The 17555-nt window shown below is 45.9% G+C and overlaps 1 protein-coding gene across 3 annotated transcripts in view; it reads right to left on the reverse strand.

The window, feature by feature from the left end:
* Sytl3 (synaptotagmin like 3) overlaps nucleotides 1-17555 on the reverse strand; it is a 60213-nt gene that overhangs the window by 27338 nt on the left and 15320 nt on the right. For all 3 annotated transcript variants that reach the window (XM_026393851.2, XM_026393850.2, XM_077801976.1), the window contains exon 3: nucleotides 16832-16896. In XM_026393851.2, coding sequence (XP_026249636.2) covers nucleotides 16832-16896 — 65 coding nt within the window. The remainder of the gene's footprint in view (nucleotides 1-16831; nucleotides 16897-17555) is intronic.

The raw sequence follows: 17555 nt of genomic DNA on the forward strand, positions 1-17555 counted from the left end.
TACATTCCTTTAAATGCTCCTTGTGATGAAGATTAAATTAATCTCTTTAAAAATGTAATCTACTTATTTCTGATTATAGTGCTTAATAATTTCCTAAATTGTATTGTATCTGATATATTACCCTTTTTGTTTCAAGGAGAGAGGTTTCCATGATGTTTTAAGACCCCAAAATGAAACTCTGCATGTCTGTATTTCTGTGACCACAGGTTCTTGGCCACCACACAGGAAGAGTCTGCCCAGGGTGGAAGGGCCAAAGGCCTCCACTCTGCCCCTCACACAGCCCAACCCACCAGGCTGCACCCTGGGAGGTCAATCCAGCTCCTGCTTCATCTGTTTGGAAAGTTTTAATTCCGAAGAAATTAAAACATTTAGGTATTAGTATCACTTCCAGAGGATACACCGACAGGTGTGTTTAGCAAGAAAATCAGAATGGGCAGGGGAGCCTCTGGAGGCGTGGACAACAGCTGGTGTTAAGTCCTTGAAGAAGCCCCAAACCTTCAAGCGGGAACCCGCCCCAGGTCAGTCCTTAGCTGGGCTGGCCTCAGGGAGCGGGAACCCTTGAAGCGGCATCTCATTTTTCCAGTCTACCTACCTGTGTGTGTTTCCAGGGCTTCATAAAGGTATTCACTGGATTCTAAAAGGAGTCCAAGGGCTGTCCCCACACCCCATTAGGAAACCCTTCTCTCAGGCAAAAGAGCCCTGCCCCGAGACTAAGAGGGGTGAGTGGAACCGGCTCCCAACAGGTGAAATCCAGCATCGACAAGAGCCCCTGGAAGAAACCGTCTGGGCGAGAAGCAAAGAGCATGCAGACTTGCACACAGCACAGGGAACACGAAAGCAGAGAACGGAAGGGGAAGACAGAGGAGCAAGGCTGCTCTTCCTGCAGGCCTGGGGCAAACAGGTGCGGGGACCCAGATTGATGGTACGGCATGATGCGTCCGCCGTAGTGCACTTATGTCACCCCAACGAACAGACAAGAAAAGCCAAGCAGAATCCTAGCACCCGGGTGGGCTGCTCACCAGAGCCTCCCCAGCACCTCGGGTCTCTTGCTGGGGTTGTTTCCCCAACATCCTCTGAGGCCCAGCCGCAAAAAGCAGTCCCTGTCCACAAGCCTCAGGTTCCCTCTCTGTAACCCAAAGCCCTTCAGGGGCACCCTATTGCCTTAGCCTAAGGCTCAGGCCCCACACTGCGTCTCCACCCTGCCTGAGGCCTTGCAATTAGAAATTGCTTCTGATTGCCCCACTCACCTGGGCGTTGCCTCCCTCTGGCTCCCCGATTGCTGACACCCCATCCTTCTCCTCAGGCCCCATATCAAGCCCTCCACAAGGAAAGCCCAGCTTTGTGTCCCATGTCACATTCCTTGGGTTCTCTCCTGGGATCTCTGCAGGTGGCCTTGCCCCAGCGTGGCCAGCACATGGCCCTCTGCTGCCCCCTGCTGGCTGCAGCAGCCTGGGAACAAACTTGCTCTTAATTCCTTTCAGTACTAAGGACTGAATCCAGGGCCTCACGCATTCTAGACAAGCCCTCTACCACTGAGCTATACCCCCGCCCCTTTTACTTATTTATTTTTTAATGTTTCTTTTTACTTGTAGATGGACACAATACTTTTATTTTATTTATTCATTTTTATGTGGTGCTGAGGATTGAACTCTGTGCCTCATGCATGCTAGGCAAGCGCTCTACCACTGAGCCATAACCCCAGCCCCAGCCCCTTTTATTTTGATACAGGGTCCCACTAAGTTGCCTAGGTTGGCCTTGAACTTGCAATCCTCCTTCCTTGGCCTCCAAAATGGCCGTGGGAATGGCCACAGCATCTCTGTCACTGCTCCTCAACTCTGCCTGTGAAAGCAGCCGTGGGCACATCTATGTGCTGATCAAACTTTGCAGACACTGAAATTTCAATTTAACATTATTTTTATATGTCACAAATATCAGTCTTTGTTAACTATTTAAGATGTTAAAACAAACAAACAAAAATGTGCTTACCTCCTGAGACGTGAAAATAGGCAGGAGGACCAGCTGGTCCATAGGTTCTGGTTTGCCCAGGCCCTTGCCACCTGACACGGCATGGATCTGGGGCAGCCAGGAGGCCACCCGAAGCCCCAGATCCAGCCTCTCCTGTGCAGATCCAAACCTAATGGGCATGAGAGTCCCAGTGTCTGCAGGCCTCACTGATGACAGAAATGCCCCCCAGTGGCTTGTGTCCGGCTTCTAGGTTTGGGTTATTTCCCTTGCTCTTCTTCTGTCGCCCTTTGCCATAGCTTCTAGCCAGAGGCTTCCTTCAAAAGCACCAAATCTTTTTTTGTTTCTTATTAACCTACTTTAAATTCATGCAGCCACTGTGAGGAAACTCACAGGGCAGCTCTCTGGGGAGGCAAGGTGTTGGGATCAAGGGTCCCTGCCATCCTTCCCAGCCACCTGGCTGGTCAAGTGGCCTTTGAGGGAACACAGACTTTGCCAAGGGCAGGGCCAGACCCAGGCTGCCAGGGCTGCTCAGGAATGTGCAGCTGACCTTGTGGATGCACAGCACTTGCTTACAGTGGCTACTTGGGTGGGAAGCAAAGTAAGGTGGGGAGACACGGAACTGAACACAGCTTGGATGACTGGGGCTATCTGGTATGTTCTTGGGAGTTACCACTTTACTTGGGTTCATATTTTTTCATAACAAAAAAATTAAAAGGAGAACAATCACACATAGGCCAAGTCCCTGAGAACTGTACCACTTCCCAACTTTATCAATGCGTTCACATTTGTCATTATATCTTCCTTTGCTGGAACCTTCCGGAAGCAAGGCCCATGATCTTGTGTTTGAGGCATCCCTCACCTTGGGCATCAGACTCCTGAGGGAGAGAGGGCAGGGTGGAAAGGGTGTACATAGGGCAGTGGCTGGGTGGGAGAGGGCCCCAAAGTGGGAGGCAGACTCCTCCCCAGCCCAGCCGTGTCCCTCCTCACCTACAGACCCCCTTCATTTCCCATGTCCACCATACCCTCCGGGGCACACCGAGATCCTGCCCCTTCTTCACTAGGCACCTGCCTCTGTGGGTCCAAAGGCAACTTCCTTGCCCAGCACAGGAGGCTGGTAGGGGCTGAACTGTCCCCTGGAAAGACAGGTTGAAGTCCTCACCCCTGCTACCTGTGAACTGGACTTTAGGTGGAGACGGAGCCTTTGCAGATGAAGTCAAGATGGGCCACTAGAGAAGGACGCCACCCACATGGCTGAGTCTCTGTTCCCTGCCCAGAACCACCCACTAGCAGATCCACAGACACCGCCCCGTGGAAAACCCCAAACCTCAGAGTAAGGCTGAGTTCCTGTGTGTTCCTCGAGAGGGACAAGCCCTGGAAAGGCTAACAGAAAGGGCTTCCTTGACCACATCACTCTCCCCTTCCTGAGGGGCACACCACCCCCGACAGGAGGGCCCAGGGCCCACCGCTCCATCCCGGGCAAAGAGAAGCAGACACCCAGCTTCCCAGGCACTCTGAGTTAGGGACGCAGAAACTGAGCACCAGGTCTCCTGGGGCCAGATAAAAACAAAGATGGGGTCGTTAGAGCATGTCTTAAGTCCTAAGCTAGTATGACTATGTCCTCACAAAAAGGAAAAGACTGGACACAGACATGGACGCGTCAGTGCACAGATGCTGTGAGGGTAGCCAAGTGACATGGGCAGCCTGGAGGACACTTCTATAAGCTACAGCAGTGCCCAGGATGGCTGGGAGCCTCCTGTGGTCAGAAGAGGCCGGAGGATGCAGGGGCACCCACACCTCCACCTCAGGCTTCCTATCTCCAGAACAGGGAAGACCATGAATCTCTGTTGTTTGAAGCAACCAAAGTACCAAAGGTCGTACTCTTTGTGACAGCAGTGCTAGGAAGCTAGTCCACAGGCCTCTGCCACTGAGTCCCTACCTTCCTCTCCAGTGTCCCCACTCGATCCTGGCCAAGCCGAACTTCCCAGACGCCCAGGCCTACCCACGCCTGCTCTCCACCTGGGCTGTGCCTCACTTGTCCCTGCCCACACTCCTCCCGAGGGTTTTGTTACAGAGATCTGGTGACTGTGCTCACCAGGCAGGCCTTGTGGTGTCACTGTGCACACTCAGACAGAAGAGTCTTCTGACCCCACTGTAAACAGATGCACACATCTGTCCCCCCACCAAGACGGAAGTCTCTGTGGACAAGGGTCTTGTCTTATGCAACTTGGTGTCCCCAGTACCCAGAAGAGGGCTTGCCACATGGGAGGTGGTGGCTGTAAGAATGACATTGATGGCAACGACACTGTTCTAACAAGAAGCCTACCTCATTTAAGCCACACGATCAGATACATATTAAAGTAAGTCACAGTCCCGTTTTCCATGACTTTCCTGTCGTTTTCATTCACTCACATGAACTGACTGTAATATGCGCAGGCGGCTTGCCCGCCACGAGAGGGAGGCAGACACAGTCCCCGCTCAGAGCTCAGCAGTGCTGGAGGATGGTGGGGTGAGGATTCACAGAGATTCCAGAAGGAGCCAGGAGTCAACCTGTGGCTTATGGTCAGAACCTGCTCTGACCCTGCAGCTAGTGTGTCCATGACAAATCACTATGCATCTCTGTGTCCATTTCTCCATTTGAATTAAGGAAGAAAGAAACTTGTTTCAGATGCTCACAGAAACTCATAGATGTGGCTGCCCGCCACAGGCAGGGCTCTGCTGCGATGCTGGCCAGCCACACTGGCTCCTGACCACACCAGCACCCTAGACTGCGGCGCCTGCAAAAGATGCCAGGACCCGACCTCCCAAGGTCTCTCTCTGGGATGACTTGGCTCACAGGGGAAGAGAGCCAGGAACAGTCTCCCTGGAATGCCCCAGTGGAACTCGATTCACCAAGTGACGGAGGCTTTCCCATCTGAAAAGTCTTTCCCATCACGGCTTTTCCACCCGCGCAGCCAGCTCTCTCTCAAGATTTGCCCATTAGCCTTCCCTCCGAGGCAGCCAGACCCTGTACCAGCTCTTCAGCCTCATGTGGTCTTGCTGCAGAGCCAACAGGGCAGTCAGGTGGAAGAGCAGCCTGCCCTGTGTCCACCTCTCTGCTGGCGCCTGTGGATCAGAACCGCGGCCCTCTAGGAAACAGTACCTTGCAGTTCCCAGGGAGACCTAAAGAAAACACAGGAAAGGCTACTGTACGGAGCCTCCATAGGAGCTGAGCAGATGTGCCCTCTCCTTAAGATCTTTAGGTCCATCCTGGGAAGCTGTTCATAATATAAGGATTTTATGAGAATAACACTTTGCTGTGTTCGGGTCTTTCCTTTACAGGGAAGAAAAGGCCCCGGAACAACAAAGCTTTAAACCACTGTCAAGACAGAATCTCTCCCAGAACATTTCAAGATTTCTTTACAAGTTACAGAATTGTGTACTCTGTCACAAGTAGTTTTCATTCTTCACACACACACACACACACACACACACACACACACTCTTAACCAGGCAGGATGATGGTGTGTGAAACGGCTTCTCCATAGCAACCTTTTTAAATTTTTTTTTCTTTTTTTTTATTGGTTATTCACAACATTACAAAGCTCTTGACATATCATATTTCTTATATTAGATTGAAGTGGGTTATGAACTCCCAATTTTACCCCAAATGCAGATTGCAGAATCACGTCGGTTACACATCCACAATTTTACATAATGCCCTATTAGTAATTGCAACCTTTTTACTATCTGTGCATACCCCATAACATCATGCTAGATGCTTCCAATGGGAATAATTGAATTTTTTAAAATAAAAATCAAACATTTAAAAAAATAGGTTTGAGCTGGAGTCCAGAGCCATTTTAAAGTATATTTTAGTTTTTAGAGATGTTTTGAGCTAAGATAAATAGCCCTGGGGCCAGGCTAGTCCCAGGGTGAAAGGAGACAAAGAACACTGCCTCGAATCAGCAACTGATGCCTTCCAGGGAGCAGAATTAATAATGGTAGATTTACAGCCCTGTGGGCACCAAACATTTCTCACACAGTGTCCTTTTGCCACCAGACATTACTCTTGTGCTTAGCTGCGGGAGAGAAAAATACTCTTTCCCTTTGATGAAGCTACCCCCATTCATCAAGCAGAGATTCTGGCTGGCTTCCAAGGTGATAACGGTAATGGAGGGCCAGACAGCAACTCTTCCACTAAGATCGGCTTATGGTTGATGGTAACTGACCTGAGTCTGTTGAGTATCTGGGTCAACAGGGTCTGAACTCCTTTTCAACATCCTTTAGATTTTTTTCTACAAAGTGAATGTGAGTTTTAGGAGTTCTCTCTATATTCTGAATATCAATCTGTTAAATTGAATTAAGTCTGGCTTCAACAATTCTCCATACTTAGTAAATTGTAAACCTAACTGGATGTATAAGCAGACTGTAACCTATTCTTGTAGCAAGTCGTCAAGTCTCAGCCAATCCCAAGCAGACAACTGTTCCAACCTCATTCAAATAAGTCAGAGGAGCTGTAACCAACGGGTCTGGCTGGGCGCCTGTTTCCCTTTCTCTGGTTATGAAAGTGACCCGCCCATGTGGTAGAGCAGAGCATTCTGTAACACTTTTGGTCCAGACGGCTGCTCAATTCTAGAATCACAAATAAAGCAAATTAAGACCTGCGGAACTAGATTTGTTGTAATTTTCTCTATTAACAGTTTGGACAACAGCAACAAGACCCGGAGTAAGTGCCGGGACTATTGAGATCCTTGAGGAACACAGGAAAGAAGGCATCCTTGACCCCTGGAGGTCCCCTGTCTTTCTTGGGAGCTGGGGGTTATAAGCTCCTCTCTGAGGGTCTCTGCTCTTTTTGTACTGAGCCCTGATCGTTATTAGGCTTTAGATTTAGGCTTAGTTTGTATTGTGAGAGAGTATGTGACCTTCGGAAGTCATAACAAAGAGGCCTGGGTCTGGAGGGAGGCCTCAGTCTGGGTCAGACAGACGTGAAGATTTTCAGTAGCCAGGTAAGGTTTGCTTGACCACAGGCAACTTAGAGTTACTTTGGCTGCAGTTGGGGAGTTTTAATTATTATTTACCTGTAGGGAAGGGGAAAAATTATTTACTGGTGGGGAAGGGAAGGATCATAAATCCCCTAAGAGCAATGAGATACAATTATGTGGTTTGGGAAGAAAAAGGAAAAACGGATGGGAGAGGAGGAACTTCGGACTCCTGGGTGGCAGGGTGGTCACCCATGGCACGTAGCCAGAGTTGCACTACACCCAGTTTTCAAAGGTAAAAATTACCAAGGGGCTTTGGAGGTGCCTGCGATTCCTGGGGGGCTATTCCCTGGATTCATCAGGAAATGCAAGTGAATAGGGAGAAAGCAAAGGTCAGAATCCTTGGCTCTTGTACCTGTAATGGCTCAGTGAATTTGGAAGGAATGCTGGGTCAGAGCTGGAAGCTAGACTAAGCTCAGATTCTGGTCAGTCCAAACTGGTGTGGCTACCAAAGGAGGTGCAAAACCAAGAAACTTGAAACCTGGCTCAGGTGTGAAGGAATTGTTCACCCTGGAAATGGGTATTGAGGTAGAAGGGATAAAGATAGGTAGAAAGGAGGGAGGGGGGAGGAAATGAAACTGTGGCTGTAAGTCTAAAAGCCCCGTGATCAGACTTGGTCCCTAGACCTTTTTCCCCCCTCCTGTCCCATCACTCCCAAATTTCTGAGAAGTTTATAAGCCTTAGAGTTACTAAGGTTTATAAAACCCTTATTCTCTATCAATGAAAATTGCCTAGCTTTGATTAAAGCTTAAGTGCACTGTTAACCTACATGATGCATTTCTAGGTTAGATCAAGCAAAGGGAGAAGTCTTTTCAAAAACCTTATAATAATATGGGTACATTCCAAACATTACCTACATAGAACAGACACTGTCAAACTGAAGGTCTCAGAAGGAGAGCAGACCGTCAGAAACATCTTGTGACGCGTGATCAAAGAACCCTACGCACCAAGCCGATACCTTCCACGCTGTCTTCACAAAGCTTCCCTCAAAAGAAGAGCCCAAGGCCCCAAACATGCTTCTCACTCCCAAGATAGCTGGCATTCTGCTTTAGGAATGTTGTCTTTCTTTTTTTAATACTGGGGATTGAACCCAGGGGTGCTTTACCACTGAGCCACATCCCCAGCCCTTTGTATTTTTTTTGGTTTGAGATAGGGTCTTGCTAAATCAATTGGCTTCAAATTTGTGATCCTCTTGCCTCAGTCACCTGAGTCGCTGGGATGACTGGTGTGTGCCAGACACTGTGCCCAGTTCATCTTTCATTTTCTGATAAAGCTCTTACTTTTTGCTAAAACCCAATTCATCCTTAAATTCTTTTCTGCAATGTGTCAAGAGCCTGGAAGATGTGAGCAGCGGGTCCCAGCCTCTGGAGAGACCTGCGTGAACCCTCTGCCGTGGCAGAATCTTCTAGAGGAGTCTCTCCTAGGATGGGTTCCCAGGGGAGCTGGAGCAGGGCAGCTTCTTGGTGCTGAATGCAGAGTGGAAGAGTGTGTGCGAGTCAGTGCTCTCCACAGATCAGTCACAAATGGCTATACCTGATCTAGACACTGGAAAAAGCCACCGTGGAGCACCCCGGGTGAGCAGATGACATGCTTCGTGCCCAGCGTGTGGGACTGGCTTTATGACCACAGGGACTTTCACCCACTGAGTAGGCCTATTAACTAGGTCATGGTCAATGTAATCTCCCTGCCATAAAGTTGACTGCAGTGAAAAAGAGTTCCTATCAAATCTGCTCCCTTAACACCCCCTTATCTCCCCCTACTCCCCAGGTCTTACAGATGCTAATAAAGAGAGTAGGTCAATTAACAACAACAACAAAAAAAAAAAAAAAAAACAGTCACAGAACAGATTCCAGAAAGGTGGAAAATTTTTGACAGGTCCACCTCTCACAATTCCAGGCTCCTGGGACTGAAGCTGACATCATCTTAGACACAGCTTCCTGGGGTCACAGAGTGACTTCTCTACCATCATGAAACTCTTACCTCCCTTAATTTTTTTTTCTACTTATGCCTACCTCTTTCACTTGATAGGATGATGCTGTAATTAGAATTTCAGAACCAATAGCTTCTTCAGCTAACTCGACAGAGTGTTGGACCTGTTGTGCCAAACTAAGATCCTTCCATGCCTATGGGTCCCTGAGTTCTCCCTCTAGGTAACTCCAGCCATGCCCCTGATGCACTGTCGTTCAGTTGTACTTCTGATACAATTTCTCCCTGTTTTCCGTTAGCACAGTCATAGGGCTCAAGAACCAGGACTGATGAGAACATCGCAAGCAGGTTTGCCCCAGAAGCCCAAATGTTGGTTTTGCAAACTGACTTATGTGCCTGCTAACTAAATTTCAATGCCAAGCAACAAGGATATAGATTGGAGAAAAAAAGAGTCTCCTCAATAAATGGTGCTGGGAAACCTGGATTCCCACTTACAGAAGAATGGAACTTGACCCCTTCTCTCACTAAGTAAAATAATCAGGCTGGGGTGGAGCTCTGTGGTGGAGCATTTGTCTAAATGCGAAAAGCTCTTGGTTCCATTCCCAGTATAGGAAAAAAAAAATCAACTCAAAGACTTAAATGTAAGACCTAAAACTAGGAAACCACTAAAAGAAACAAGGGGGAAATACATCAGGATATTGATTTGGGCAATTTTTTTTTTGGACATGATCCCCAAAACAGGCAACAGAAGCAAAAATTTATGAATAATATCACATCTACTTAAAAAGCTTCTGTACAGCAAAGGAAATAGTCAACAGAGTTAAGTGACATCTGCAAAATAAGAGAAAATATCTGTAAAACTGTTCGTCCAACAAGAGGTTAATACCCGAAATATATAAGGAGCTCAAGTCAATTGCAAAAAAAAATCTGATTAAAATATGAGCAAATTATCTGAATATATATTTCTTAAAAATATATACAATTGGTTAGAAAAACATGCAAATATGCTTGGTAGCACTAATCATTAAGGAAATACAAATCACAATATCATCTCATCTTCATTAACATGGCTAAATGGGACAGACAGCAGAATACATCAGACACGAGAAAGGCAGTGTGTCAATCAATGGAAGGGTAACTGATGTGATGCAGCAATCTGTATACGGGGTAAAGTTGGGAGTTCATGACCCACTTGAATCAAACTGTGAAATATGGTGTATTGAGAACTATGTAATGTTTTGAACGACCAACAATAAAAAAAAAATAACATGCTAGTGGGAACATGAAGAAAAACTCCCAAATGCTGTAGGTGGGAATGTAATGGAAAACAGCGCAGAAGCTCCTCAAAACTCCAGAACTAGAACTAACACATGATCCAGCAATCCCACCCCAGGTGTAGATCCAAAGGAAAGAAGCAGGTATATCAAAGAGATGCCTATACGCTCTGTTGCAGCACTATTCCCAATAGCCCAGGTACAAAACCAACCCAGGTGTGCACTGATGGATAAATGAAGAGAAAATATACACAACAGAATATTATTCAGCCACTTAAGAAGGAAATACTGTCATTGTGGCAACTTGGTGGACCTGGAGGATGTTATGTTAAGAGAAGTAACCAGATACCAGAAGAAATCCTGCAAGTTCTCACACATATACAGAAGGTTTAAAAGCTGATCTTACTGAAGAAGAGAATAGAATAGTGGTTAAGACCCTGGGAAGCGGGTGGGAGGGAAGGATGAGAGGGGATGGTTAACAGGCACAAGGGTGCAGCTGGATAGGAAAATAACTTCTAATTGGATAACTACTGTTGACAACAATTATTTGTATGTTTCAAAATAATTAGTAGAGAAGATTTTGAATGCTCCTAAGACAAAGAAACAATAACTGTTTAAGGAGGTGTCCATCCATTATCCTGATCTGTCATGGTATATTGTATGCTTGCACTGAAATGTCACACGTACTCCATGAAAACCCACAATTATTATGATCAATAAAGTAGATCTTTAAAACAACATGACTGAATAAGATCAAGAACCTGCCTTGGGAAGATTATTACCTAGAAACACTGGGTGAAAGCAAAAAGTTTGAAGATCAAGGTCTTAATCTGATATGACCATCTCAGCTCTACCCAGTTTGAATGGACCAGTCTAAAATTTTTTCAGAGACATGACAGGCAGTCCAATCCCTTGGGAAAATCACTTCCAGAGCACACCTTTTGTGATGCTGCCATTCTTTTGTCTTTTCTCTCAAGGAGGGGAGTAAAAGGAAAATATTCAAAAGCAGGATGCCACATTTTCTTAAAGACAAAAGCATATACAAAGCAACCCTGTCTCAAAATAAAAAATAAAAGGGCTGGGGATGTGGCTCAGCGGTTGCGTGCCCCTGGGTTCAATCCTCAATATATACAGAAAGTTTTATGTCTTGAAAACAAACATGGCTTCATTAAAGACAGCCTCTTAGGAGAGTAAACACATCAACTAGGGGGTCTCCTTGTCACTTACAGAGAGCTCTGCAGACCTGAATCCACCTGCTCAATTGTGGGGGTCTTTACTGAAGAACAAGCAGGACATTGGAATGCAGCCATCTCTAAATATTGACTGGAACCTGATTTTTTTCATCTACAAGTCGAGTGCCTCAAGCCTACACCTTCAGCCTGATGCTGTTCCCGTAACCCTGTAACCAAATGGACCATACCCAGGCTGCCCACGTAGGAAAACAAAACTCTGAACAGCTACCTCAAGGACTAAGCCACATTTGCTACCAGAAGAGGAGGGTAGAAGTTATTTCTGATAATTATCAGACACAACAGCCTTCAAAGATGGACATCACTACCTAAGTACATGTATGAAGACACGAGTGGTGTGGATCTACTTTGTGTACAACAAGAGATATGAAAAATCGTGCTCTATATGTGTAATATGAATTGTAATGCACTCTGCTGTCATGCATATCAAATTAAACTAAAAATAAAAAATATTCAGCCTTCCTAAACTATCCTATTTCCCAAATTATTAATAGAATGAAATTCTTAGTAAATCATTTATATATTACATTTATCCTCCTTTAAGCTTCAAAAAAGTGTTAGTATTAAAAATAATAGTATTAAAATATTTCTGCTTTTAAGCTTGAATAATCAAGCAATAAAACTTTCAGGCTGGAGTTGGGGCTATAACTCAATGGCAGAACACTTGCCTAGCAGGTGCAAGGCACTTGGTTTGATCCTCAGCACCACATAAAAATAAACAAACAAAGGCATTCTGTTCCACTTACAACTACCAAAAACAAAAACAAAAACAAAAACCTTCAGGCTGAAAAAAAGAAAAAAGTGCATTTATGGCAAGGCGCCACAAGAGGGTGCCATTTTTCCATGCTGAGCAGATGCCTGAAGCCTGAAGATGATCTCCAGCTTCATTTTTCTAGTTATCTGTAACCTAGACAACTTCCATCATAAAGGTTCATTAATTTGGATACTTTACCAATGACTCTCAAACAGAACACATAAAAAAGATTCCAAGGGGAATACCCTCTTGAACCCCGAGTTTCACTGAGTCAGAACCTCTGTGTGTGAGGCCAGGAGCTTTGATTTGACACAGCTTGCAGCTGACCCTGGGGCAGGCCCCAGAAGCCACGCTAAAAGTTCCTGCACAGAATGCCAGCCAAGTACCTGTGGACAGAGTGGCTAGAGGTGACAATGACAATGCCAGAATGGTGCGGAGAGCTTCCTGGCTATCTATGGACTGAAACCTCTGAAACCGTGAGACCGAAATATGTCGTTTCCCCCTCTATGTTGTTCTCATCAGGTCTTTTGGACACAACACAGCAGCCAAAAAGCTGACTGGAACAGTTCTTGACCTTTGAGGCAGCATCTTGGCCTCTGGGGACAGCCCTGAAGGACAGGATTGATGCACCTTGGAGCTGTACAAACCAACGGCCCTGGTTATGAACCAATGTGAAGGGCACTGATAATGTAACAAATAGTTCTGGAGCATTGAACACCAGGGAAAAGATTAGATCAGGCTTTTTGATGGACGGTGAAGAGCTAAATAAAAGAAGAAAGTAAGTGTGAGTATTTAACTGAATCGTAGGATAAGGAAGTCTCTAAGCATTAAAGCAAAGAAAAAAGTTATATAAGAAAAAGTGGATTTGATTACAAACTCACAAAAAAAATTATATACGACAAAAACCACAAACTGGAAGACACACGTGCAAGTAATATGACTGAAAAGGGTTAATAATTTTAACATAAGAAGAACATCTATGGGGCTGGGCTGTAGCTTAGTAGTACAGCACTTGCCTCACACATGTGAGGCACTGGGTTCGATCCTTAGCAACACATAAAAAAAATAAATGAATGAATAAAGATATTTTATCCATCTATAATTAAAAAGATATTTTAAAAAATAAAGATCATTTTTTAAAAAAAGAACATCTATGGAAGGTCAAAAAGATAGAAAGCCAGGCATGGTGGCTCACATCTGTAATCCCAGTGACTTGGGAGGCTGGGGCAGGAAGGTCTTAAGTTCAAGGCCAGCCCAGGCAATTGGTGAGATCCTGTCTCAAAAAAAAAAAAAAAAAAGACTGGGGATATAGCTCAGTGAATAAATGACCCTGGGTTCAATAAAAAAAAGTGAAAATATTCAATCTCATTAGTAAGTAGATGAGTGCAATTAAAATATAAGAAAACCACTGTGCACTACCAATGTGGCTTTACCAAATTGACGGAGTTGTTTTTTACTTTGTTTGATTGTTTGTTTGTTTCAGGCACATCCTCTCTGGAAACCAAGTTCCTAACCTTATCCTTGTAGAAATATTCAGAGATTTGTCTACAAGGCTGTTCATTGCACCGTAAAATGTGATTTTAATATTACAAACATCCCAGACATCATAGAAAACTGAAAGTTCCCTGGCTATCCAGCAATCTTGAGTTGATTAAATCAATGCTGACACCCTCTGAGGCTGGATGAGATGCGGTGGGCAGAAATCACACGATGATGGCGACAGACATGGAAAAGAGTCTTTATAAATTATTACATAAACATCAGGATAAAACTATAATCGATTTGAGCCAAATGACATAAACACATTGGCTTGACTTAAGAAACTGCCCCTGGGCTGGGGATGCAGCTCGGGGTGTAGAGCTCTTGCCCATCACGCTCAAGGCCTTGGGTTTCACTCAAGAAAAGAGACAAAGGAGACAGAGAGAGAGAGAAATGGAGCCAGGGAAAGGCTGAGCCTCCGGCCCCAGAAAAGCCTTCAGCTGGAGACAAAAACAAGAATGCTCGTTGTTCTAAGCTACTGAGTTTGGAGTGACTTGTTACGCAGCAACAGGTGACCAATGCACAGAAAGGGATGATCTCATGCCTCTCATGGTATAGGCCATGATCTAGTTTTATGGGATAGGATATAGAGGGCTGGAAAAAGCCTCCTTTGCACCATCACAACACACACACACACTATAGAAATCACAAAACACATCAGAGAGCTGGGGTGCAGCTGGCTCCCTATTGGGGTGCAGTGGGGACCACTGGGGATCTCAGACACCAGGGGGGGTTGTCTGCTGCTCCCTGTGCACCTGTTCTCTGGTCAGCACAGACAGCAGGGAAGGGTGGTCCTTCTGTGTCCCCACACTGACCCCTTTGCTGTATCCATCCTCCAATAACAGTTATTTAACCAGCCTGAATTATATGCCCATTGTTCCAACGATCACGTGGTTTCCTCTCTCCTAACTGGACCTTACCTGACCCGTGACACAGGTATTCAGTTCAATGCACCCATTTCTCTACCATGTTCTCCTTTAGGGGCACAGCCAAGAGCAAAGAAGACCCCCTCCTTACCCACACAAGCCTTGTCAGTTGACCCCTGAGGACCTCTCCAGACTCCCCTGCTACAAACTCTACCCCACTCACCTGGCTCCCAGAACCACTCCCAGCCTGTTCCCCCAGCCTGGCAATTTTCTGGATCTCTCTGTACCCCTTGAGCCCACTCGGAGATAGGCCAAAGAAAATGAGTCCTCCCAGAAATAGAGGAAATCTTGTAGAGAAGGATTTGTTTTTGTTTTTTGGTGTTTGCTTTATACGTTGATAAAAACAGCAGCCACAGAAAAAGAATGATTTATTCTCAGATGGATTCCTTGCTCTCCTGTTTTCCTTTCTTGTTGTCATTTTCTTTCCTATAGAAAGTTACAAGGTGAGAAAGGGACCCCCGGGGTGTCAGGCTTAGCTCTTTCGACTCCCCTTTATAGTTTGAGTATCACCATGGCGACCTACTTCTCCCAGAGGATGGGGTACTGAAAGAGGGTGAGGCGTGAGCCCGTGTGTTCACACACATGCAGACACACACACATGCCTGCACGAGCATACCCACGGTACACACATTCACACCCAGGTGCACACACACATTCTGGTCTGAAAACTCATCTACCCAACGAGACAATGGGGCCAATGCTTCCAACAACGTGTAAAACCACGGAGGTGTCTTGAAATTGAGAGATGACAGGAACTTCAGTTCCTGCGGTTCAATTTATAAAGTAGGATTTGAAGTGAGGGGAAAAATGGAGTCTCTACCACCTGAAGAAGGGCGACATCCCCAACACAGCAAGAATTTTAAAGAAACCAAACAAAGCCATAAAAAACAGAGCAGGCCCTGTGCTGCTGGGGCTGTGCCTGGCTTGTGTTTTAAGGGGAGGACAGAACCTGCGGGGGCAGCAGCTGGACTAGGCGGGTGATTCCCAGACATTTCAATGAACACTCTGTGGCTTTCCAGAAGGCCCCAGCACATAACCGTGTCTTACTCTGAAAACACTTTATTACCTTAATACCTGCATGGCATTAAGACCAGCTGCACACACCCACTCACAGGCCACAGCCAGCCTCCTCCCCTGCTCCCTGCAAATGCTCTTCTTCGCTCTCTGTGGTCTTCAGTTAATTACTGTGACCCAGGATCATGAGGGAAGAATTGTCCTTGGTGCTGTAGAGGGGAACAAGATTCTAAAAGCACGGTTTCCACTCACACAAACAAATCCATAATAAAAGGAGCTTTGCAATAATTGCAGAAGAAATGTACCAACCAGAAGCTGTTGGTGTCCCAGAGGAACTGTTACTCTGAGAAGCAGGAAGTCAAGGAAACTCCCTGGAGCAGGAGTCCTAAAGAAGGGAGCCGATCTCGTGGGGGTAGAGTGGGAAGAGCCAAAGGCACAGGTAGCAAATGGTGTGCGGTAAGGTGCAGGAAAACTCGGGCGGAACGGGAGGACCAGTCATCAGGGCCTGTGAACTAAAGTCACTGGAGGCCGTTGTTCTGGACCGAGTTCCCCCACCAGACCCCAAGAGACCAGACCAGACCAAAACAGTCACTCATGCTAAATGCTGCAGAAGAAAAGGGACATTTTAATGATGCAGTTAGATCCCCAAACAGACCAGTTTTTCCTGAAAAGAGTAGATTCCACCTCCTCTGAGTCAGCTGACAGGGACCCCCTCTGCTTTAACCCACCAAGTAATTTCTGATGTTAGCCAATCAGCTTTCGGCACTGCTCTGTTCCCTTTTCCCACCTTACAAAAGCCACTGTCCTGCCCTGGCCATCCTGGGAGCTGACTTCCATTTTGTACAGTAGAGGCTGCCCCATTCATAAATTGCAAATAAAAGCCAATTTGATCTATAACTAAATTTGTTGTGATTTTGTCTTTTAATTCTAAACCCATGAATTATTTTTAAATTTTTTCTAGTTGTAGATGGATACAATACCCTTATTTTATTTATTTATTTATATGTGCTGCTGAGGATCAAACCTAGTGCCTCACACCTGCGAGGCGATTGCTCTACCACTGAGCCACAACCCCAGATCCATGAACTTTTTTATAATCAAAAATCATAGCAGCAAATATTTTAAAACTAGGACTACATATAGTAAAAATTTTAAGAGCATTTACCTGCAGTTGGAAATTTTTTGGCTCGTTCCTCAAAGAACCATTCCCCAGTTTTTGCTTTCACATTTCTGAAAAGCAAGCAGAAAAGAGGCCTTAGAATAGATACGAACAGTGCTGTTTCTGCCCCAGTAGTGGATGTAGGCAGGGAGAATGGGAATATCACAACATATTAATTTAAAAAGGACCAAACACCTCATTTTACCTATTTCTTACTGAGGTTAACCAATCTACAAAGCTAGTCTCCTGCTGTGGGGTGCTGTACCCTCCATGCTACAGGTACATGGGATGTATTCATATTAGCATATGCTGTGCCCAACGCAGGTCAAGACACTTAATATTTCTGAATACACACAAAGCAAAACAGAATTGCTATGGAAACAATCGCGTTGCCATGATAATGGTGGTATATATACCAAGCAATGTCACAAAGGATAAGCTCCAGAACCATTCAGCCTTCTGCAGTCGGCCAAGAGGAAGGTCACCCCCAGGTTACCGTCAGTGTTTACCAGGATATTTGCAGAGCACCAACAGGCCTGAGAAGGCTCTGGGGAGGAGCTGAAGTCCACAATTCTCTGTCAATAAGCTTTGACAGAGACCAGGGGAGGTGGTTCCAAGGGCACTACCTGACATCAGGGGAACAACTGTGGTCAGCCAGTTGGTCTGGTGGACCCCCGGACCAGGCCTCGCAGCCGCTGGCTCTCACACATAACTGCACACAGAGCTCCTT

The sequence above is a fragment of the Urocitellus parryii genome, chromosome 8 (assembly GCF_045843805.1).
Source record: "Urocitellus parryii isolate mUroPar1 chromosome 8, mUroPar1.hap1, whole genome shotgun sequence".
Lineage (NCBI taxonomy): Eukaryota > Metazoa > Chordata > Mammalia > Rodentia > Sciuridae > Urocitellus > Urocitellus parryii.